Source organism: Notolepis coatsorum, assembly GCF_963971535.1.
Source record: "Notolepis coatsorum genome assembly, chromosome: 19".
Taxonomy (NCBI): domain Eukaryota; kingdom Metazoa; phylum Chordata; class Actinopteri; order Aulopiformes; family Paralepididae; genus Notolepis; species Notolepis coatsorum.
In genome coordinates this window covers 82,904,773-82,929,400 of record NC_140183.1, presented here as the reverse complement: position 1 = coordinate 82,929,400, position 24,628 = coordinate 82,904,773, and the positions used below count along the sequence as shown (strand labels likewise).

Here is a 24,628-nt window from a genome sequence, read left to right as displayed (position 1 = left end):
TACGAATACTCAAGATTTTTTTTTAAAGGTAACCAAACAGTTGTTCCTAGCAGCACTATATTAAAAAACGTTTAAAGAAAAAAGAAAGAAACTGGAAAATAGACTATTTTGAATGAAACAGCACCATGACAACTGTATTACAAGATAACAACATTAAAAAAAGATGTCTTATCAGTTAGCACATTGTAAAGTTGTACTGGAAAACCAAATACCGTAATACCATCAAAACTAAGAAAGATATTATGATATGTTATCTTGGCTATATCGCCCAGCTCTTAAAGTTAAATTGAAGACTTTTTACGACCACTATGAATAGAATTTAATACCCATTTCACGGCCATACTTGCAAAAAAAAGTAAGAAGGAAAATTAGTATGAAAAAAGAAAAAAGTCCCAGAATTTCCAAAAAATATGACTTCCCCATAAAGTTACAAAAGTAAAGATTTTTACGTCAGGCTCCGACTGCTAGCTCAAGCTTTACGTCAGGCTCCGACTGCTAGCTCAAGCTTTACGTCAGGCTCCGACTGCTAGCTCAAGCTTTACGCCAGGCTCCGACTGCTAGCTCAAGCTTTACGTCAGGCTCTGACTGCTAACTCAAGCTTTACGAGCTTTACGTCAGGCTCCGACTGCTAACTCAAGCTTTACGTCAGGCTCCGACTGCTAGCTCAAGCTTTACGTCAGGCTCCGACTGCTAGCTCAAGCTTTACGTCAGGCTCCGACTGCTAGCTTAAGCCTGGCTGCTAGGCACATGGTGCAGTTGCTAGCTGGGTGTTTTCTGATTATCACCGGGGATTGCAAAGTTAGTGATGATTGGTTCCATGTTGATTTATTTCCATAAAAATGGTTGGAAATAATTTAAATTGAATTGCATTTAATTAATAAAAAAAGACATATGATATTGTATTATACGTTATATTATATAATCATATTATAATACATTTTTATATTATATTAAACTATATTTACACTATATACTATTATATTATGATTTACATTGGATGTTTACTGTTAATGCTTGTGTGTCTAATTTTATGTTTTGTTTTAAAAAGAAAAATAATAAAAAAATTAAATACAAAAAAATACTATTATATTATGGTACTATATTATATTGTATATATCATGTACTATATATCTCATTATATATGTGTTGTATAAACTATTATATGCTATATACTATTATATATACTATTATATACAGCAGGTATACTATACTGTAATGTGTACTATATGTATGTACTGTAATGTGTACTATATGTATGTACTATGTATGTATAATAAAAAAAAAAACGATGGTAAAACGTTGGCGATTTATTGAATGACCATTGTTATGTGTCCAAAACCCGAAATAAAAAATAACTGAACTGAATTGTTGGGGAGGGAACTCCCCCAAACACATTAAAAACGTGATACAGAGAAGGTATTGCAACATAGAAGTAACTTCCTAACGCAATACATTTTAAGACCTTTTTAAAAAGGAGCTGTAAGTGGTATTTCTTTTGTATACGTTTTAAATAGCTCTACATTCTGACGGCCATCACTGATATAGAGTATTTAGTCAGTAAATGGGTCTCCCCCAGTCCCTCCACTTGCTGGCAGAATATTCTAATTGTTTCAAGCACATATTTGTTTAAATTCTTATTTTTGCACTGTGGAGTTCTCTCTCCTGATTGGATAAAGTGGGAACGGGATACCAAGTATTTTGTGTTCACTGCAGAGAGTGGAGGGACTGGGAGACCCATGTTACTGACCAAACACACTATATCAGTGATGGCTGTCAGAGTGTAGAGCTATGATTTGAACAAAGGAAATGCCACTTACAGCACCTTTAAGACTTTTTAAAGCCACGTCTATTCACTTTGAACTACATTGGGCCCTTTTTGTATAGACCTCAACCCCGCTTCACAACTAGTTTGCTGGGTGGGTACGGGGTGCCGGTTACTGTAGCGAGTCTCACCACTGGAGGTCTGTGCCATCTTCTCTTTGGTTTTGAGGGCGTGGATCCTCTCCTCTCGTAGCCTCTCCTCATCCTTCAGCAGAGTCACTAGCTGCTTGGCTTTCTCTCGCACATTCACTCCCTGGAACATGGCACAAGCACACACACACAGTAGAGTAGACCATCATTAGCACAACCATTTATTGACATTAAATATTAAAAAATGTTTAATAAAATCAATTTGCAGTGTTGTTTATTCTCCTAAACAGGGTGTCTACAGGTATCAGCAAGTTCGTTATTTTAGTGAGGCAGATTTTGCAATAAAAATAAGCAATAAATGTGAAAATACAGATGGTTTCATAACATAAAACTTCTAAATGGACCCAAGTTTATTTCCTGTTGCAGTGTTTGTTAATATCAATAACTGACTGGGAATAAACTTGGGCTAGAGATGTTTCTTTGCAACACAATTGCAGTGAAACCATCTATAGACATTTATATTTATATAAATGTATAATGAGTAAATACACATGTCAGTTCAGAATTATCAGTGAGGCTAAATGACAATTGACTTGTCAAAACTGGTTGACTTAAAGAAAATGTTGTCCAAATATGTTTATTAATGTGAACAAATATATCTGTCCTTAATGATATTAATATTGATTTTCTTACAGCCAGTCTGCAATTTTGCCAAGGGCTCCTGTAGGCCTACTTTTCACAATAGTGTATTGTGCTAGCAGGAAGTGTGTGGCTTCTGTGGTTGGGCTGGCCATGTTGAGACTATATCGAGGTAGAATGACAATTTCTATGCCAGAAGTCATTTAGACCCCGGCAGTGTTATTATGGTGGTTCTCTGTTTCATAGTTTATACATGGCTTTAACCCTCTGAAGCAGTGTCGTGCCCACGCAACACTAGACATGTTTTACACAACATTAAATATCTTTGGAACCGTTTGTGATAAAGCTTCGCTTTAAATTAGGGCTGGGCGATTCTTGCTAAAATGTGAATCACGATTTTTCTCTCTAAGAATTGAGATCACGATTCTTATTTTTTCAATAAAATCATTTAAAAAGTAAAGTAAAAAGTTACAAAAAATCTTTTACTTTTTTTTATTTTTTATAAAAGAAAATCGTCATAACTTAGAAATGAGATTGCATAGGTATATGAATCGAGATCGCGATTTTTTTCCGATTAATTGCCCAGCCCTACTTTAAATTGTATCTGAATAGAGAGGTTTTGCCTAAAATTGAAGTATCTCTCTGTCACCCACAGCATGTTTGACGGAGCGCGGAAGCTTAGAATTTACTAAAATCTTGAAACAGCCTAGATTGGTCTTTTTCTGTCTTCCGCATGCAGACTAGTAAATCCAGTGCTTTTATTTATCTCTCATTGAGCTTTTAGCCTATAGCCAATGGAAATGCTAGAAATGGTCAATGGTATAGTTTCTCCATACTCTGGGCTGTCAGACAGCGGACAGAGGCACTTGTCCCTGGTTTTATAATAAAATGTCAAAAAGACATGAAAGGAGGTATAATGTTCAACAATAACATGGAACTTGTTGTGGATGTTGAGGACGATCCAGATAATATAAATGAAAAGGACTCTGAGCCAGATAGCTGGGACAGTGATGATGACAAACATAGTGAAGGATTTTTTTTTGGTTTGAGGTAACCTACTCTTGTATCAATTGATCTGACAACTATATTATTTATTGTGGTGCTTGAATGAAAGTCACCTGTTGATGATTCATGTGTGTAACTATGCTATTTGGATAAGATGCAGAGACACCTTAACACTTTCTGCGCCAACAACGAGTTTATTCATTATTGGCCGCCAGCGGTTGAGCGCCAACAACGAGTAAACTCGTTATTTGGTCCGTTTTTATTTTAATATTCTATTCAATTGCACAGACCTGTATGTTGCCGTTAAAAGGGATACTGGGACCCCGAGGGTGCAGTACCGGCCAGGTCCTGCCAGGTGGCAGTATCGAGAGTGCAGTAAACCCTGTTCCAGACCCTGTGTTACACTCAAATCCCTCCGGGCGCTAAATTTAGACGGAGCCGAGTAGATCGCTTCATCCGACCACTTCTAAACGCATTTGGCTCACTCTATCCATAAGTTGTGCCAAATTATGTCCGGGACCAGATGGACACCAATACTGGAAATTGTGATCAGACAATTGGAATATTCTTTTTGGAATACCCCCGACCAAAGGTAAGGACTATCTGACATCAATTTCAGCTTGATCCAACAATGAACAGCGTCTGTAGTGTTCAACACGAATAACGTTACTGGCCATCAAAGCATAAAAAAACGACCCCCCCCCCCCCCCCTTCAAGCATTCATGATGAAACATAATACCTATTATATACATTTGATTTGGAAATAGTAGCGAGTCCAGGCAAGAAACACCAATGCTTATAGTAGAATACACGTAGCGCCCTATAACTTGCTTTTCAGGAATTATCCCGGATCACTCCTAAACTATACTTATATTCACCACGGGATAACGTGCGAACGTATGCATGACATTTTTTTCTCTTTTTTGCTTGTTCGACGGAAGAAAGTCACTGTCAAATGACTATAGTATTGTCTCCATAGCTATAATATAGAATATAGATATAGCTATACAAACAAGGTGACGCACTCCTATCTTTAAAGCGTGGCGTAGCTAGAACGGGACCAGGCTAATCCTGAATGAGTTAATAGGAGCCCACAACAGAAAATGGGGAAAGCCATATGCCATCATAGGGGGGTGGTAAGTTAAGGAGGGGGGGAGGGGGTCAGATATTGGTCCAAATATGAAGGAAACACCAAAATTGATATATTTTCTCATTGTCTGCTAAGAGACGCCCTGAACAATATCCAAATAAATGGCTGTCACTCACTGCGGAACAGGTGTATTTGTAGGTTAAAAGGTTAAAAACACCTAAATAGAACTTTACATCATGTTGAAAAAATAAAAGATCTCTGGTAAACTATGGAGTAATTCAACATAACAGAAGGTTTTTTCACTGGCCGTTTTTCTTTTATGTCAATATTGTATGCATTGCTCACACAAAGGTAATGTATGATGGTGACTTTACACTGCACCAGAAATTAAGGGTAAAAGGTATAACACTTGATACTGACTCAAAGAACAAGCTCAGAATTGGCAGAAATATAACACTATGTCCAGGCGAACCTTTGTCTATGTAGGCTTCAGAGGGTAAATCCCTCCTTAGATGCAAGATAAATAAGGTCATATTTAGCCTAACGGCAGTCTGTTGTCATGGTGAATCTAGTTAACTTTCTCTAGATAGGACTGATGACTGCCCTACTTTTTTACAACATGTCCAAATATTGCAATGCAATGCAAATCACCAGTTCAAGTAACAGCTGCAATGACACTCATTAACTATCATGAATGAGACTTGATCTGAAATACAGGAGATTAACAGGAGAAAAGGCTCTATGAGGCCCTCAGCCAGAGTGTTTGCCTGGTTAGCCAACTAGCTAGCTCCATACCATCCATATTAGTGATGTGATGTTTGCAAACGATGCAACTCTTTTGAACGGCTTTTTGGTACGAATGAAGGAAACGAGTCATACCTGGTGGGAGCCGTTATTTATATTTTCATTAAAAAAATTGCTGCATTATATCATTAATTTCACTTGCACTCTCTCAATTAAAGCGCAAAAAACTGAGTTTCTTTTAATCTGACATTGCAACAAGCTAGATTTATTTACAATGTAATTCCCCCCTCTACCTTCTATAAGGCAATAAGGATATTATAAGGATACAACGGATATGGTCGAGGACAGTTGACATGGGTCAGGGACTGTCCACCAAAATTGGGGACATCTCGTCACCTTAACACATTCGGGGCCAACCACGTATATATACATGTTTCGGATCCAACGCTTGACGGCCAACCACGTATATATACGTGGTAAGGTTGTTTTGGCTTTTATTCCATTGTAATATCCTACTCAATGTCACCCTGCGGCACTGCAGATTTACCCTACTCTTGGAATTCGGAAAAGTGCATTACCGGCCAGATCCTCGTAGGGGCGCTGTCTCGATAATGTAGTGTTCCCTGTTACAGACCGGTGTTTTTTTTTTTTTTTAGTATGAATGGAATTTTCTGTTAGCCTAAAGCTATGCGTGTAGCCGATGGCCTGGAATAGTTTTTGGGACGCTGAATTCAGTATGCAGTAAAGGAATATATCATCAGCCAATGGACATATGGATCTACCAGATGACGATCGATAACTGGGAAATCCTTTTTGGGATCCAATCGGCCACAGTTAAGAGCTTTTTCACGTAAATTACATGCTGATCAGGCCTTGTTATCATACTCAACCAGCCGATCAGCGAATAAGGCTACTGAGGCTAATGCCGTTATTGGTAATCAATAATCAGAAACGATGTCCCCCACCCCCCTTTCATGCATTCATGGTGAACCATGATACCGACAATATGCATTTTGAGTTTTAGCTCTAGCTTCTCTATAGCCGAAACGCCATTCGATTTAACGTTATTAGCTTAGCACCCTTTATCTCGCGTTCCAGGAAATACCCCAGAACATTCTGCTATAACGTTCATATTCACAACGCTATAAAATGGGAACGTATTGATGAAACATTTATTTATTTAAGGCATATTGAAGGGACGGTTTAGAGTGTCAATTGACAATGAGAATGGACAGATAGGAATAATATAAAGTATAGATTTAGCTCTACAAACAGCCTCACGCACAATGAAAGTTTGTTTTGATATGCTGGCCGTATAGAGTGAGATTAGACGGATCCCAATGGCCCTGAATGTGTTAAAGGTCCCCTATCTTATAAATGGCATTTTCCAGTGGTTTGCATTGTTTTCTAGCAATGTGGGGTTGTACCAACACTGACTAGATGTGAAATCTCTACCCAGTCCCATTTCTTCAGTTCAGCTGAGAAGAACCCCCCCCCCCACTGAAATGAGCCATTCTGATTTGACTCGCTCGCTGACGTGAATAGGAGCTGATCTGCCACCGCCCGCCCACAATCAACTGTGATACATTTATATGAGCAGCGAGTGGAAATAATGCAGAAGCGGTTTCGACAGCAGAGACCTTCAGCTGTTCCACTCTCAGCACTTCCTCAAGTGTTGACAACATAGCTCCAGAGTGCTTATAAATCCCAGCTTTACCCCCCTGTGCTGTTTCTATGTGCAGTGAAAACTTCAATGCTTATAAATAAGCTTTGCAATGCACCCTCATAAAGTTAACGTAACGTTAGCCGCTAGCTAGCCAACCCAATCACACACAGAGAAGCAGCTTCACTAGATAAAATGGGTGGGAGGGATTCGGGAACTCGGGGGGGGGGGGGGGGGGGGGGGACTCTCGCTCTCTCGTATCTGCTAGTGCAGGTGGGTGACTGTCACTCAAAGCGCATTGCGAGTATGGGCGGAGCCCAGCCAAAAACAGCTTGGACATTGGAAGGGCAGAAAGTGGGGCTCCACAGTACTTGATTAAAAATACAAAACAATGAAATGTATTGAAAAAAACCTTACAGATGTGTTCAATACTCTCACAGGAATTGTGTAAAATTACCCAAAAAGTGATTTTATTTACTTTCCATGGGACCTTTAATTCATTCACTGCCAGCTATTACCCTCATCCCTGTAGTCAATGCGCCAGCTTTCCATTGCCTATTTTCACTGTGCGTCACGATGTTTGCAGAGCTATATCTATATTCTATATTATAGCTATAGAGACAATACTATGGCTCATTTGACAGTCACTATCTCTCGTCCAACATGTAAAAAAAGAGTAAATTCTTTCATGTATATGTTCGCGTGTTATCCTGTGGTGAATATTGTATAGTTTCAGAGTGATCCGGGCTAATTCCTGAAAAGCTGAGTTATGGAGCGCTATGTGAATTTAGCTAAAGTCGTTTGCGTTGCTCGCCTGGACACGTTACTATTTCAAAATCATAGGTATATAATAGGTATTGTGTTTCATCATGAATGCATCAAAGGGGGAAGGGGGTTGTTTTTTGATGCTCTGATCGTCAGCAACGGCATACGTTTTGGAGTATGTGTGAGAATGGGTTTTAAGCAGAGCCCAATCGCTGAACACAGGAGAGGAGAGAATGGAGCGTTTTCAGGTTGTTTAATAGTATTCCCAAGTAGGCAAGAGTTACATCCAGAAATGTACAACAGATATGAATTGGGAATGTTCTTGGGGTAAAGGGAGCAGGTGCACTCCAGTGCTACTGCGGACGGAAGACTCCTTGGTATGTTCCAGGGGGGTCCAGACAGGGGCACGCTGGCACAGAGGTCCTGGGCACAAGAGAGGAAAGTTAGAACAGGGAATAATCACACGGGGATGTCAAGCAGGTCTTCGGACTGAGGCGTCGTACCTAGGTAATGATACTAACACCACGCCGACTTCTGGTCAGCGTCGTCCGGTAGAAGTAGGGTCTTCATCAACAGGGGATGGGATACAGCTGTGAGGAGTGAGGTGCCTGACAGCGTGCGAATCAGGGGATGAGGTGCGGCTGAGTTGAGTGACAGGGGGTGAAGGGGTGCTGACCATATATGGGCGTGAGGCTTCCGTGGTGGATGGAAGGGAGGATGAAGAGGAGTGAGGAGGGCGTGTGGTGAATGTGAGGGGGGAATGAGGAGGAGTGAAGAACGCTCTTGCTGTGATTATGACAGGACCCCCCCCCTCTACGGGCGCCTCCTGGCGGCCCAGGCTTGTCAGGGTTGGCCCGCTCCGACTGGCGGTTGGTCTGTGGGTGGTACCCGGAGGAGAGACTGACCGTGGCCCCCAGAGCCCGGCAGAAGGCCCTCCAGACCTGGGAGACGAATTGAGGGCCCCTGTCGGAGACGATGTCCACCGGGATCCCGTGGAGGCGGAAGACGTGGAGCACCATCAGGTCCGCGGTCTCTGAAGCAGAGGGGAGTTTGGGGAGAGCGCCGGTGACGAAGTCCAGGGCGACGTGCGACCAGGGACGACCGGGAACAGGGAGCGGACGGAGGAGACCGGCGGGTGGTCAATGGGAAGCGTTTCCACGAGCACAGACGGTGCATGCAAGGACGAAGGCGCGGGTGTCCTCCCTCATGGAGACCCACCAGAAGTGCCGTTTCAGCAGGGACAGGGTATGGTCGATCCCAGGGTGACAAGCGAACCGGGAAGCGTGAACCCACTGGAGCACCTGGGAGTGGACAAGGTCGGGGACAAAAAGCCGGTTAGGTGGACCGTTACCTGGGTCCGGCTGGACGCGCTGAGCCTCCCTGACGATGGACTGGATCTCCCAGGTGGCGGTGGTCACCAAGCAGGAGGAGGAGAGGATGGTGTCGGGGTGTGCGGGACCTTCCTCGGGGACAAACTGCCGGAAGAGAGCGTCCGGCTTGGTGTTCTTGGAGCCAGGCCTGTAGGTCAGGGTGAAGTTAAACCTGGCAAAGAACAGCGCCCAGCTGGCGGGAGTTCAGGCGCTTGGCCGTCTGGACGTAGGCGAGGTCCTTGTGGTCCGTCCAGACCAGGAAGGGGATCTCTGAGCCTTCCAGCCAGTGCCTCCATTCCTCCAGGGCTAGTTTGACTGCCAGGAGCTCCAGGTTTCCGATGTCATAGTTGACCTCAGCTGGGGTCAGGCGGAGCGAGAAGAAGGCGCAGGGGTGCAGCTTCTGGTCGAGGACGGAGCGTTGGGAAAGAACCGCCCCTACTCCGGTACAAGAGGCGTCCACCTCCACCACGAACTGGCGGGACGCGTCCGGCTGGACGAGGATGGGTGCGGTGGTGAAGCGCCGGCGCAGCTCGGCGAAGGCGGAGTCCACTCTGTCAGACCGGACGAAGGGCACGGAAGGCGAGGTGAGTTGGGTGAGGGGTGCAGCGACCCGGCTGTAGTCCCTGATGAAGCGCCGGTAAAAGTTAGCAAACCCCAGGAAGCGTTGGAGCTACTTGACATTGGTGGGACGGGGCCAGTCGGACACCGCCTTAATCTTCTCGGGGTCCGCCCGGATCTTGCCGCCCTCGATGATGTAGCCGAGGAACCCGATGGAGGAGATGTGGAACTCACACTTCTCCTCCTTGACGAACAGCTTGTTCTGCAGAAGGCGTTGGAGGACCCGGCGGACGTGCTCCTCCATGGAGCGGGAAAAAATCTGAATGTCATCCAAATAAACAAAAACGGAGCGGTTAAGGACATCGCGGAGAACGTCATTGACGAGGGCCTGAAAGACAGCAGGGGTGTTGGTCAGCCCAAAGGGCATTACCTTGTACTCGAAGTGACCGAGCGGGGTCTTAAAGGCCGTCTTCCATTCGTCCCCTTCCCGGATGCGGACAAGGTGATAGGCATTCCTGAGGTCCAGCTTCGTGAAGATGGTGGCACCTTGCAGGGGCTCAAAAGCAGAGTTAATCAAAGGCAGGGGGTACTTGTTCTTGACTGTGATGTTGTTGAGACCCCGATAGTCGATACAGGGGCGAAGGGAACGATCCTTCTTGGAGACAAAGAAGAACCCTGCGCCGACAGGAGAGGAGGAGGGAGTGATAATGCCTGAGGCCAAGGACTCGTGGACGTACTTCTCCATCGACTCCCTCTCTGGGCGTGAGAGGTTGAACAGGCTACTAGCGGGGAGCGGTGCTCCTGGGAGCAGGTCAATAGCACAGTCGTATTCGCGATGAGGAGGTAGGAAGAGAGCCTGTTGTTTGCTAAATACAGCCTCTAAATCATGGTAGACAGGAGGAATAGCAGACAGGTCAATGGGTTCGTTGGGAAGGTGGGAACCAGCTACCCCTAGTGGCGGCCGAGCTGATTGCAGGCAGGATACGTGACAGTGAGCGCTCCAGCTAGTCACCAAGCCAGTAGGCCAGTTTATGACGGGGTTGTGTAGTTTGAGCCACGGCATGCCAAGGACAATGGGATTGTGGGGAGAGTTGGTGACATGAAAACGAATACTCTCGCTATGGTTTCCTGATAATAGGAGGCGGAGGGGTACGGTGTGGCGAGTTATTCGCGTGAGCAGCTTCCCGTTTAACCTGCGAGCGTCACAGGGTATTGGCAGGGTGTCGGTAGCGATGTGGTAGTGGGAAACAACCCCAGCGTCGATGAGATTCTCGTCGGCACCTGAGTCGACCAGGGCGGACAGCGGGAGTGATTGACCATTGAGACACAGCGTGGCACTGAATTGCATGTTTGGACCGGAGCTGGGAGCAACATCAAGACTCAAACAGACGCCCAGCGTCACTGTCGAGCACCGTCGTTTGGGCGAATCGAACATGAGGAAACGGAGTGACCGAGTTGGCCGCAGTATAAACATGCCCCCGTAGCGAGCCTGTGACGGCGTTCGTTGGGAGGAAGGCGCAAGCGGTCTAGGTCCATGGGCTCGAGGGAACTACTTTCAGCGCGGACGGCGGGGGGAGAGCGAGTTGAGCTGGGCACAGGTGGGCGAGCGGCGCTAGCCGGCGTTCCTTGAGGCGCATGTCCAGTTCCCTGGCTAAGTGGATTAGCTCGTCTAGGGAATCCGGCTTTTCTTTAGACGCCAGTTCATCTTTTAAAACGTCGCTCAGGCCTTGGCGGAAAGCCCCTCGCAGTGGCGTGTCACCCCAGTCGGAGCCGGCTGCCAGGATATGGAAATCGATTGTGTATTCGCTCACACTGCGACTTCCTTGGCGGATTGTGAATAAACCGGCGGCTCTATCCGAGCCCCCCGGAGGGTGGTCGAAGACTTTGCGCATGTCGTCAATATATGCGGAATATGACTCGCAGAGGGGAGAATTATTGAAGTGGAGAGCAGTTGCCCAGTCTAGCGCAGCACCCGTGAGCAGGGCCGACAGCTAAGCGATTTTAGACCTCTCGCTTTGGAAAGTGTGTGACTGTTGCCACGAAAACTAACGAACACTGAAAGATAGAGGCTCGACATTTGGAGACGCTCCCGTCATAACGCTCCGGCGCGGGGACGTGGGGCTCTCTGTGCAGGGGAATCGCAGCAGTGGGTGGGGAGTCTGGCGGGGCTTGCTGAGCCGTGACGTATGCCTCGAAACGGCCGTATTGTCTGTCTCGCTCCGCAGAGCCGAGTGTGAGAGCGGTAAGCTGAGCAGTGACGGCCTCTATTGAGTGGGCGAGTTGGTCTACCCGAGCAGTCTGGCCGTTGATAATACTCACGGATTGCCTCTGAAACTTCCTCCATTCCTCGATCTCGAGTGTAGCTGGTTCTGACATCATTGGTCGTGGTGTTCTGTGAGAATGGGTTTTAAGCAGAGCCCAATCGCTGAACACAGGAGAGGAGAGAATGGAGCGTTTTCAGGTTGTTTAATAGTATTCCCAAGTAGGCAAGAGTTACATCCAGAAATGTACAACAGATATGAATTGGGAATGTTCTTGGGGTAATGGGAGCAGGTGCACTCCAGTGCTACTGCGGACGGAAGACACGGGTCCGTGTCGAGAGAGGGAGCAGGAACTCCTTGGTATGTTCCAGGGGGTCCAGACAGGGGCACGCTGGCACGGAGGTCCTGGGCACAAGAGAGGAAAGTTAGAACAGGGAATAATCACACAGGGATGTCAAGCAGGTCTTCGGACTGAGGTGTCGTACCTAGGTAATGATACTAACACCACGACGACTTCTGGTCAGCGTCGTCCGGTAGAAGTAGGGTCTTCATCAACAGGGGATGGGATACAGCTGTGAGGAGTGAGGTGCCTGACAGCGTGCGAATCAGGGGATGAGGTGCGGCTGAGTTGAGTGACAGGGGGTGAAGGGGTGCTGACCATATATGGGCGTGAGGCTTCCGTGGTGGATGGAAGGGAGGATGAAGAGGAGTGAGGAGGGCGTGTGGTGAATGTGAGGGGGGAATGAGGAGGAGTGAAGAACGCTCTTGCTGTGATTATGACAGTATGTTACATATGATCGTTGCGATCGATGTGAAATCATTGTTGGATCAAAGTAGGATTCATGTCATATTGTCCTTACCTTTACTAGGAGGTATCCCAAAAATAATAATTGTCTGATCGCGACTTCCAGTATTGATGTACATCGGGTCCCTGACATGAAACGGCACAAAAATATGCATGAAGTGTGCTGAACTCGTTCCAAAGTGCTCGGATGAAGTGATTCACTTGGCATGGTCTAAATTCTCCGCCCGGACCATATACAATGTAACACACAGTGTGAAATAAGGTTTCAAAGTGTAGGCGATACTGCCACCTAGCAGGATTCGGCCGGTATTGCACTCTCTGGGTCTCAGAATGAGTTCCAATGATACACAGAGGTCCGTGAGACTGTATAGGATATTAAAATCGGAAAAAGGGAAAACGGACCAAATATCTTATATATACGTGATTGGCACTCAGCGGTTGGCGAGCAAACACGTATATATACGTTAATGGCACAGAAAGGGTTAATATAGGCCTATATTTTTTCATTCAAACTTTGGTGGACTCTAAATATGACACTCAGGTTGGATATCATACGATTTGAGGCTTTGTTTCCAGGGGCTTTAAGTATCTTTTAAGTTTGAATCTGATCCAAATCTTATCCTATCATTATCCTAGTGATTATTCTGCGGATAAACCAAAGATTTTGATTTAAGACTGATAAACCAAGTAACCTCGGCCCCCTAAAAAAAATAACCATGAGCCGCTCTTTTGAACGGCTCTTGTAAAGGAACGGAGCCAAAAGATCTGGCTCCCTTCAAAGAACCGTAATACCCATCACTAATCCTCAGCCAATCACGAGAGAGTTGACGGTGGTCATGAGGGACAAAGTTTGAGAACACAAATAGCAAAAGCCAAAGACTGTAACATGATATCAAGGCATTCGAATTTAACTCTAATTGATTTTGCCCTAGATTAATTTCACAGGCATTTGGCTTGGCATTCATTTTGGATCCTGCTTATAGCATTCAATAAATACATATTTAGGATCTTCCCAAACTGAATGTAAGACTATTTCATGCTTTTTAAGGCCTTTAAATTAGTAAAAGTGAATTTAAAACATATTAAGGCCTTTTAAAAAGACACATCACCACCCTGCTTAACATTTCAGTAATAGTAAACTGCATTTTGACTGGATCATTCTTTGAGTTATTAACTCAAAGAATGATCCAGTCAAAATGCAGTTTACTATTACTGAAATGTTAAGCAGGGTGGTGATGTGTCTTTTTAAAAGGCCTTAACACTTTGACTGCCTAAAAACGCTTTACAGCGTCATTGCTGGCCATGCTAAAGTTGCCGGGGGACGCTGTACAGCGTCCTTATATCAATATTTCAAAAATCTGGAATCGGATTCATATTCCCCCTCCGCTGGCCTGAGGTCCACCAGCAGGACCCACTGAGCTCTCTGGCGGTTCAGGAGCGCCATCTGGTGGCCGATCGGCGCAACCGCTTAACAGGAAGCGCAGTAGAGGTTTTGCTGGTCGGCCCTATTACTTCCGGGCACTCGGTATTGGTTCCGGCATTCTAGCTCGTCACTCTACATAGCGATCGATTGCCAATAACTCGATAAACAACATGATTTGGACGTATATACCATTATACAAGCTGGAGATGGACCGGGTAATAATATATCCCATAATGATAAAATTTCTACTCGACGATGATCGCCCAACGGCGCGCGGAGACTGGGGTGAGTTTCAGCGTGTAACGTTACCATCTTCGATACTAACTGCTTTTATCAACATTTGACCCACAATAGATGATTGGTATAACGCTGCCCACGGAATTATAAACGCCCCCTCGCCCATCCGGTCAACATCAGATGACGTGTAGTAACTTCTAGAAGTACGTCTAGTTGGAATTTTTTATATCGCGCTGATTGCCATCAAACTGTATTTCATCATCAATATAATGCATTTGGGGCTATATATCACGTTCTGGAGAAAGTTGCAGAAAGAGATGAAAACATACTTATACATTAGACCATACTTTACTATGAATATGTGAATGAAAAAGTTTAACGTTGCTACACAATGAACAATACATATAGGACTTTGAATGGGCCCTAATAATGGCAATGTAGCAATAGAATTAAAAAAGTTATAGCCCTGCAAAGAAGGGGACTTTCTCCATAGACAAATAGCGCTGGCAATCTATGGTATATCATTAATTTAACCCAAGGCAACCAAAGTGTTAATATGTTTTAAATTCACTTTTACTCATTTGTTTGTTGTTTGGCAGTTGAGCACTGTTTGCCATCTTACCATTGTTTCAGTTATGACCATCTACAAAAAAATATCATATTGCTGGCTTTTGACTGTATGTTTGTACAAGAGGTCAGATGTGCAATATAAAAAAAAAAGCCCTTGAAAGAGCTGCTTTGTTCATGTTTGACAATGCGTGTGCTTGTGTGCACCAAATCTACATTCCAACGAAACTGACCCTTATTCAACCATTGCTCAAACATGTGTGTCTTTGTGTATTTTCATATCTGATCCATGCTGCCTCTGTCCGTCTATGCACTGGAGATTTTCATACCTGATCCTTGCCGTCTCTGTCTATATACTGGAAGTCTTTGAGGGTCTGGACTGCGTAGATGTTCTCTCTGCACTGCTGGGCAACACGCTCTGACCCCGTCTTTATCAGGTACTCCATAAGAGTCATAGCCTGGTGGCACACACACACCACAACCAGTTAGGAGAGTGTGTGGGACAAGGTCTTACAGTATGATGATAAAAAAAACAGCAGGGACCCATTTCCCAAAAGCATAGTAGCGCTAAGAACATCTTAGCCCATTGACTCAGAATGACACTAAGTTGATCTTAGTGCTAAGAGGGTTTTGGGAAACTGAGACCATGACTTTAAGCAGGTAACAGGCCATAATTAATCTGTCGGGACCACCCACGTGCAAGCGCGCGCACGCAAACACACACACGCACGCACACACACCTTGTAGACGTGTCTCCAGTTCTTGCCGTGGTCATTGAGGCGCTTCCACACCATGCTCATGATCTCAGAGAAGGCCACCACATTGTAGGTCAGGTCTGCTATCTCTGACATCAGAGAGCTGCTGGGGCCCCATGGGTCGTTGGATGTTGCCTCCCGAACCTGGACATCAAAGGAGGAGCACAAGGAGAATGCAACCTTCCATCAACTGTCATCTAACTGGCCTTTGGTGAGACTATAACACTCTGGGCATCACATTAGGCCTGACGACTGGTGGGTCTTACCTACTGCCATACTGTCAGGGGAAGGGGGGGGGGGGAAGAGGGGAGGGGGTAAACCGTATCAAGGGACACAGGCTGGAAGGTCACAATGATGAATGGATAACATGATTACATTAACCCAGATAGCAGAAGAAGAGTGTGTGTGTGTGTGTGTGTGTGTGTGTGTGTGTGTGTGTGTGTGTGTCTGTGTCTGTGTGTCTGTGTGTGCGTGCGTGACGACGAGGTAAAGTCAAGAGCGAGGGGGAAGGAGGAGTAACAGATAAGGAAGAGGGATACAACCTTGATTTCAGCCTCTGAATAATTGTGGACAATGTTCTTCACTTGTCGCCGTAGCGATGAGGTCGACATGGCAACCGTCTGGCTGTCGAGTTCCGCTGCAATCTGCAAACGGCGGACAGGGAAGAGGGGTTGTAAAAACAGTTAATACAACACAAAACAAATAGCAGCAGGGCAAAGTACACCGCCGGTTTATACTAACAAAACGCAGAAATACTCATACAGTTAGTTAATACTAACAGGAAAAGAGCAGAAGCGAGAGAAGAGGGAGAGTGAAAGAAGAAAAAAGAGGAAGGGGAGAACACAGGGATAGATAGATGAGCCCAAGGTGTCAGAGTGAGAGTCAGAGTGAGAGTCAGAGAGTGAGAGTGAGAGTGAGAGAGAGAGTGAGAGTGAGTGAGAGAGAGTGTGGGAGGAAGCAACAAAGGCAGACCTTGAGGACTAAATCACAGCATGCAAGAGATGGGAAGCTAAACCGGATATCAAACTCTATAAGACATACATACGGCGTCTTTATGCCAAATTGCCAACAGAGGCAAAGAGAGTGCTGTACACACCTGTTACACAAGTATATTCTCCCTCTCTCTCCCTCCCTCCATCCATCTCTCTCTCCCTCTCTCTCTCGGACTGTTTAGAGAAAACTTTATTAGGCTAAAGCCTATGTTAAAGCTTCACCAACTATGTCACAGCAATGCTGCTAGGGAAGGGAAGAGAGGAGCGGTTGTTCAGGGACCATGATGAGTTCTATGGACAGACAAAGCTGCTACTCAGTATTGAAATCACATGAATCTTGAACGATTCACTACGGCTCATACACTGGGACACCATGTACACAAGCTGTTCCATCTGGCTGCTTGTGTCAAGGTCTCTCTATACACCGACTTTACAACGACTATCACAACTAACAGACTTTTAGAATATTTCATATTCTCACAGGGAAATATAACTGCCAAAAGTGTCTCTTGAAAAGTAGGAAAGGCAAAACTGGTCAAACTGTTCCTATTCAGCCTATTTAGAAACCCTTGGCTGAAACTAGGGGGAACTTCTTAGCAACGTTACTAAGTGTTTTAAAACGGAAGCACAAACAATGGGCCCTCTACTTTTACAATGAATGCCAGTTCCTTCTTAACCAAGACTACTATCAACAAGCCTGAAACGCAATTGACTGAGACTTCTGGCTTTGTACAGGCCCACTTGCAGGTTTTCATTAGACTATCAAGCAGATAAAACAACAATTTTAAGTGCAATATTTAAGCTAAAGTAAAAAAATAAGTAATAATAAGAGAAAGAATAGTTAGCTGAATGCAAGTTTACAAAAACGTGTTTAAACAGAAACTTACAAGTAGGGCTGGGCGATATGGAAAAAAATCATATCGCGATAACGATATGATAATGTTATCATATTTCTCAATATCGATAATTATCGAAATTGTTATAAGTATAATATTTTTTTTTTTATAAACAACAGATGTATGTTTATTTTGCAGCAATTCTTTGTCATTGCCGCCATCTTTAGTGTTACATCCCCTCACACTCCAGTTCTCAGGCTGCAGCTGGTTTAAAAGCTAAAGTAAACCGGCTTCTCTGCTGGCTGTGGCTCCAGGGGAGTTGAACAGTTCTGGCTCTGCTAGTTTATTTTCGATCTTTTGGCGCTTTTTTGGTGGACAAACCACCGCACATGTGCACCGTGACTCGTGACTGGAGTCTAGTTCTGCTAGCACACATAGCCTACTGTGTACAGACGGTTTCAAACTGTATTTTAAATTAGAAAGCAAACAAAATAAATGGACAAGAGAAAAATAAATCTCAATTTGGTCAGTATTGTCATTTGGACAAGCAAAGCCATTACTTTAAGTTGCAGGCAAGAAAGACAAGTCTGTCCACTGTCTCTGGTTTTAAAACTGCCCTGTTGCAGGTCACAAAAAAAAATTATATAAAAAGAAAAAAAAAACGATTTTTCGATTTTCTTTTATTTCGATATTCGATATCGATTATTAAAATATATCGCGATATTTATCGTTATCGTTATATCGCCCAGCCCTACTTACAAGACACTATATAGTTAGCGAGTCCTACTGTAAATGTTGTCAGGAGAGCTGTTCTGCAGAGGGTCTTAGTAGCAAAAGGTTGATCGCCTTAAAATCGAGAAAATAGAGCTTGTAGACCTAAAGTTATGCTTTTGTTTGTAGGGAGAAAAGTCAGACATGCCATGTAGAGGCCAATCCATTAACTGAACTATACCTCAAATAATTTCTGAATTCACCTTGAAGAAAACATACACGTTTTGTACATAAAACTATGAAACGTTTGTAACCTTTGCTAAATGATATACTGAATTATGTTTCTTTTTTGTATTTTCTTTCTTTTTTGGTGTAAATAGTGTAATGTAAAAGGGGTAGGCAATTATAAGCCTCGGCTTCAGCCTACACCTTTTCGTTTTTTTTTTTTTTAATAAGTTCTACTACTATCTATGCTTTGTAAAAAGAAAAAGACCAAAATAAAATCATTCATTGATTCATTCATTCAAGCTAAGCTGGAGAGGCTAGAATTGGAGCAATAATGGTCTGAGTCTGCTGGCCAAGTATGTTACACGCAAACACACAAGGAATTTGTTTCCGGCTGTCGGTGTCATTTGTTTCCGGCTGTCGGTGTCTCTCAAGTAATAATATACTATTTACAAACATAGTTTAGACTAGAGACAATCAATATACATATAGACAATAATGTGCATCACGCACAGGACAGGATTGAAATTGTGATGTATGAGTATGTGAATCAATACAGTATTTGTAGATGTGAAGCCATCTCCGCTATCTGAAAAACAAGAGCACTGGTCGTCGGCTGTGTGTGAGGGTGGTGGCATGAGGAGGGGAACTGCTCCTCTGCCTCTCTGGAGCTTAGAGTGAGCCATATGAAATCCGTTTGATTTTTTTCCAAATTCCATTTAATTTGTTTCCAAATTCCGTTTTTTCCGTTTTAATATTTCAGAATTCTGTATTTTGCTTTGTACGCTCATTTTACCATCAGAAATAGTGTCTAATAAGTGGGAATGAATAAATGTCCACAATTTAATAAGGTATAACAGTCCATTTAATAGGGCTGTCTTAAATACTTCGAAGCTTCGTTCGATGGGCATGGGATTCGAATATGAAAATAAAATTTGATTATTAAAAAATATTAAAATATAAATGATATATATATATTTTTTGCTAAATCAACTCTGCCTCTCTTTGTTAACTACAACAAGCAATGCTGTTTGTTATTTAAGATGAGGTCGGACTCGGCACTGACAGATTTGTGTTCATTGTGCTGCTTTTATAAAGCCTCAAATGACGGCTTACAATATTTCATGAAAGCAAAGTGTTTTGTTTGTCTAAGATTTAAAAAGGTTTAAACTTTACAGCACTGACAAAGTTGAACAAAGTGCTGTACAAGTCCCACAACATAAAAAAAAATATATATATATATATATATATTTTTTTATTTACAGTTGATTCCATTTTTATTGCTCAATTCCGCGATTCCGTCCGCGATTCCGTGATCGCGGATTTCATATGGCTCTTAGTACACAGGGTTCTGTAAGCGCCTGCCGGAGGGGAGATTGCTTTGGTATAAAGGGTTCTGTAGTACCTGCCAGAGGGGAGGAGTTGAAAAAGGTTGTGTCCGGGGTCTGAGGGATCTGTAGTGATTTTCCCTGCCAATTTCCTGGCTCTCGAAGACTACCAAGCCCTCGAGGGGCACCAGCGATTTGTTCTTATTGTACGCTGAAGTCTGCTCTGAACTAGACTGCGGTGGAAGCACACAGACTGTGGTGTAGAACTGGCTCAACAGTGGCAGATCCTACTTCCTCAGTTGTCGTACAGTTGTCTCATTTTGTTCTTAGGGTCAAAGTTTTGCATTATTCAAGGGCAATGTCAGATGAGATGTTTCATTGAGATCAAAATAAAGAGTCATAATACAACTCTGTACATACATCTGATTAGCACTATTACTCAGTACTACTCATTTAGGCCTATATATTTTATACCCAGTTTAATCACCTGTACATTGTGTATATTACTATTGCACTTTACTGTTCCATTTGCACTCTGGTTGGATGCCTTACCTTATTTTCATTGTACTGTACTTGTGCTGTATAATGATGACAATACATTTTAATCTAATCTAAATATAATAGTCAAGACTAGATGAATGAATGAATTTCTCTTAAGAATTACCTCATTTTAATACCTTATCCAATAGAAGCAAGACTGAATAAATACCATGTTTACCTTCTTGTTGAGATGAATGAGATGAGTGCCATTCAGAGAGCCTTAAGACAATCTTAAGAGACGTGTCATAACAAAAAAGACATCTACATGTCCGACATAGAATAAACTAGAAAATTTCTAGGAACATCCATGCTTCTAGTTCTACATTAACAGAAAATCTATTTTGCACTGCCACTGACTAGGGATGGAACGGTAAAAAAATCTGAAACGTTTGGTTCGGCCACCACAGTTCGGGGCACCTAGAGACCGTTTGGTTTACTTTGGTACTGTGGAACTCTTTGCTGTAGCCTAATACATCACTCCTGGGGTGTGTATGGAATGCTTTTGTTTGTATAACTGGCCTAAGCCTTTGACTATTTCCATTTACTGTCATACAACACTAAGAATAAGGAATATTAAGTTCAGTTAATAACATAGTCATTCATTTCATGTCCACTGCATTTCAATCCAAAACCAAGCAGGACCTTTTAGTTTGTCCAGACAAGGTTGTGAGTGCAGCTGTGTAAGTCAGTTTGTCTTGAAAATGTATATTAGGCTACTGTCTGGTACAGGCTAAGTGGACAAGACGAGCTATATTACATAATATTCTCCAGCAAATAGCAGTTAAGTCTGCTATTTGGGTGAATTACAGATTTAGTGTTGTCAACGATAGAGATTAATTAAATAGTGACCGAGTGTGAGAATTGCACTACGCTGGTGTATGCGAGCGTCAATATATTAAACTTTATAACTTATGGGTCAGTTTGCAAACTTTGCATCGCCCCGGTCAGTTACCAGCACAAGGGATCCGGGAAGGCAAACACAACTCCTTCTCAACGTATTTACACACTGCGTTTAGATTCAGACAGGGAAAATCCATAATCAAATCCTTAATGTTGTTATATAAAGAAACTATATGCAACCCAATGCAGTCGCAGGTAGTTTATTTCAGTACACTATATAATGTTGAGCCACAACGTTAATATTTCCTCTCATAAGTCACTTCAGCAACAGGTAATTTCCAAACTGGGAACAGACCTTGTGTATAGCCTAATTGTCAAAGAGTTATCCAACACAACCACTATAAGCCACACAGAGGGATGGACCCCCAGAGCAAAGCTACCAGACTGCTCACAACTATTTTATTACACCGAAATGAGAAGTTATTCAGACACGCCCCCTTATGAGAGCCACCTATAACTACCAAATAATTGATAATAGGCAAGTAAGTGTTTCTTATGCTTTCAGCTAATGCATTGAAGGCAAAACTTTATTATTTAATATTTTTACCAAATACTATTTGAATTAGCAATGGCATTTTTTCTGATGATAAACTTGTGAACTGTTCCACTCCTGGCACTGACACACATCAAGTGCTGTAGGCGTGTGTGAAAGATTATGGGTACTAATATGAGACCAGGTTGCATAACATAACACTGATAGCCATTCCAAAAGTCAGTTCAGAGATTCCTGAGGCGCTGTACCAAAGTTCAAACACGATGACATCATCATTTTTGCAATAAGAGTCATGCTCAGGCCCCATTCCTTTTCAAATCTCTGATGACTGACCCAAATCTCAATTATGAGAGAACCATCTAAGACAGAAGTGAACAATTATCTGTAAACTAAATTATTGTGGGACGGTCCAATAGACTCATAAACTTCACTGTATCCATTATCCAACTGGTAATAGCAAAAAAAGATAAGCTTATACCAAGGGGGAGGTAATGTTAATTCCTGTCAAATGTAAACGAATTGTGCAACATGATCCTACCATTACTCTATTGTCACGTTGTATTTGGTCGGATGTCATATGCAACAAGTTATTTACTTGCAGTAAGTTATGGATAAACTTAGCAAAGCTATAGCCAACAAGCTTGATACGTGGGACAAACATTAGGCAATAATATCTGCACGTTGCTACGGTCATTAGCAAGCGTGTAGTGGACGGGGGTCTCTAGCAAAGTTGGCTTAGAACGTTAACTAGATGAAATATATCAATTCATCTAATAATAATTTCGGGTGTACAAATAAGCTTAACTAACGGTACATAGATAACGTTACTTGTTCAGATTGGACCCTTCGTCTCATTCCTCCTACCGCTATCAGATTCACACACCCTCTGAACCAGAGACCCCACCCACCCAGTTATCAGATTCACACACCCTCTGAACCAGAGACCCCCACCCACCCAGTTAGCTTGCAATAAGGTAACGTTAGCGTTATGAATGAATGAATGAATGAATGAATGAATGAATGAATGAATGAATGAAAACTTTATTTAACAGATAGCAGAATGGGTACAATACAGTACGGCTCAATACACACGGGGATGCAGACCAGAGAAAGACTTTCGTCTTGTTTACATCAGGGTCCCCCATTTTCAATTCATATAGTGACATTTATGACATACGTGACATACATGATATTTATGGCATTTAAGTTAATAACAACATACATGACATTTATCAGTAGCTAGAGCGGGTTTCTGACAGATTAAAGCTCATTAAACACACAGCCAGGCGTCTCGACACAATGAGCAACTATAGCAACGTTAACCAGGAAAATCAGTTTAGCAACAATAACGTCTTACTAAAGGCAGGATCTAGAGCCACAGGAACATGCTAGTAGCAAGACAACGTTAGCTGTCATCTGTAAATGCAGATAGATAACGTTATAGCTGGTTAGCAATCGACACTCATACAATCGTGATCAAACGAAACACAGTAGTAGTCTCTCTGATCAAACCATTTAAATCAAGGTGAGAGGTTTATTTGATTTCAAGGTTTGTCCATAAGACTGGACAAGGTATAATAAGTAGCAATGGGGACAAACTAACTAACGTCAACCAAGTGTTGATATTCCTGTCACACAGCCCCGAATCAAAACGGACCGTAACTTAACGGTATGGCTTGGTTAATAATAATATTAGCTATAATGAATGTTACATGCAGACCAAAGTAAACTAAAGAATCAATCACTTGCTATAACGTTATTTGACCATAGCCCTCGACTGTTGTTGTTGTTATAACGTCTTCTAGCTCTGCTCGTTAGCAAGCCACAGTGAACGTTAGCTAGTAGCTACTGCTACGCTCATTCGTAAAGTGGCAACAACATAATACAATTGCTAGACTGTATGAAGTGATTCAGTGACACTCTCTCTACTTCAGAACAAAGCGGAATGTTCACTTTCAAAATACAAAACAGTTGTGTTTAATAAATGTTAAAGATATATAGCACAATAAATGTCTAAATGAAGTATGTAGCACTGACCCTGTTGTAGCTTGAATGGTACAAGGAGATGGCCGAACTTCCGGTTCCGTTTGCACCTGCAGGAAAACCCGCACTGTGTGTGGAGTCTGGGAGAAGGGGATGGAAACAAATCTAGATTAAAGTCCCCTTTTCCATTTCTTCAATGCATACCAGTAACTAAAAGTATGCATACAATTATTATTAGTGACTTATTATCAGCGCTCAACGCTGTCCCCATAAATGGGCCACGGCTGGTACAAAGTTCCTTTCTTACTTACTTGTGTACTTAGCATATACACTAAGTTAATAACTAACTGAACAAATAGCCTAAATAAATTAACGAAATAAAATAGTTTTTTGACTAAAACAATTGAGTCAAAAATACGGTCCTCCTCATTCACAATGCTGACTACTGCAGTTGAGTATATTGTCCTCATTCACAATGCTGACTACTAGTACTGTGGTTGAGTCTACATAGTCCTCATTCACAATGCTGACTACTGCAGTTGAGTCTATATTGTCCTCATTCACAATGCTGACTACTGCAGTTGAGTCTATATTGTCCTCATTCACAATGCTGACTACTGCAGTTGAGTCTACATAGTCCTCATTCACAATGCTGACTACTGCGGTTGAGTCTGTCCTCATTCACAAGGCTGAACCGTTGAGTCTACAGTATATTGTCCTCATTCACAATGCTGACTACTGCGGTTGAGTCTACAAACATACAGTAGTCCTCATTCACAATGCTGACTACTGCGGTTGAGTCTACATAGTCCTCATTCACAAAGCTG

General features: G+C 43.0%; 1 protein-coding gene across 6 annotated transcripts in view; it reads right to left on the bottom strand.

The window, feature by feature from the left end:
* The window catches only part of epn1a (epsin 1a), a 43,658-nt gene extending 19,781 nt beyond the window's left edge, over window positions 1-23,877 (bottom strand). For 3 of the 6 annotated variants that reach the window (XM_084336905.1, XM_084336900.1, XM_084336904.1), the window contains exons 1-7: window positions 23,856-23,869; window positions 23,176-23,234; window positions 16,890-17,076; window positions 16,336-16,437; window positions 15,779-15,937; window positions 15,368-15,496; window positions 1,954-2,074 (exon numbers count right to left, since the gene is read on the bottom strand). In XM_084336905.1, the coding sequence (XP_084193031.1) occupies window positions 1,954-2,074; window positions 15,368-15,496; window positions 15,779-15,937; window positions 16,336-16,404 (478 nt within the window). In that variant the 5' untranslated portion in view covers window positions 16,405-16,437; window positions 16,890-17,076; window positions 23,176-23,234; window positions 23,856-23,869. Of the gene's footprint in view, window positions 1-1,953; window positions 2,075-15,367; window positions 15,497-15,778; window positions 15,938-16,335; window positions 16,438-16,889; window positions 17,077-23,175; window positions 23,236-23,855 lie in introns of those variants that run through there. The other 3 variants (XM_084336901.1, XM_084336902.1, XM_084336903.1) reach the window with 3 other exon arrangements.
* Between the last annotated feature and the right edge of the window lie 751 nt (window positions 23,878-24,628).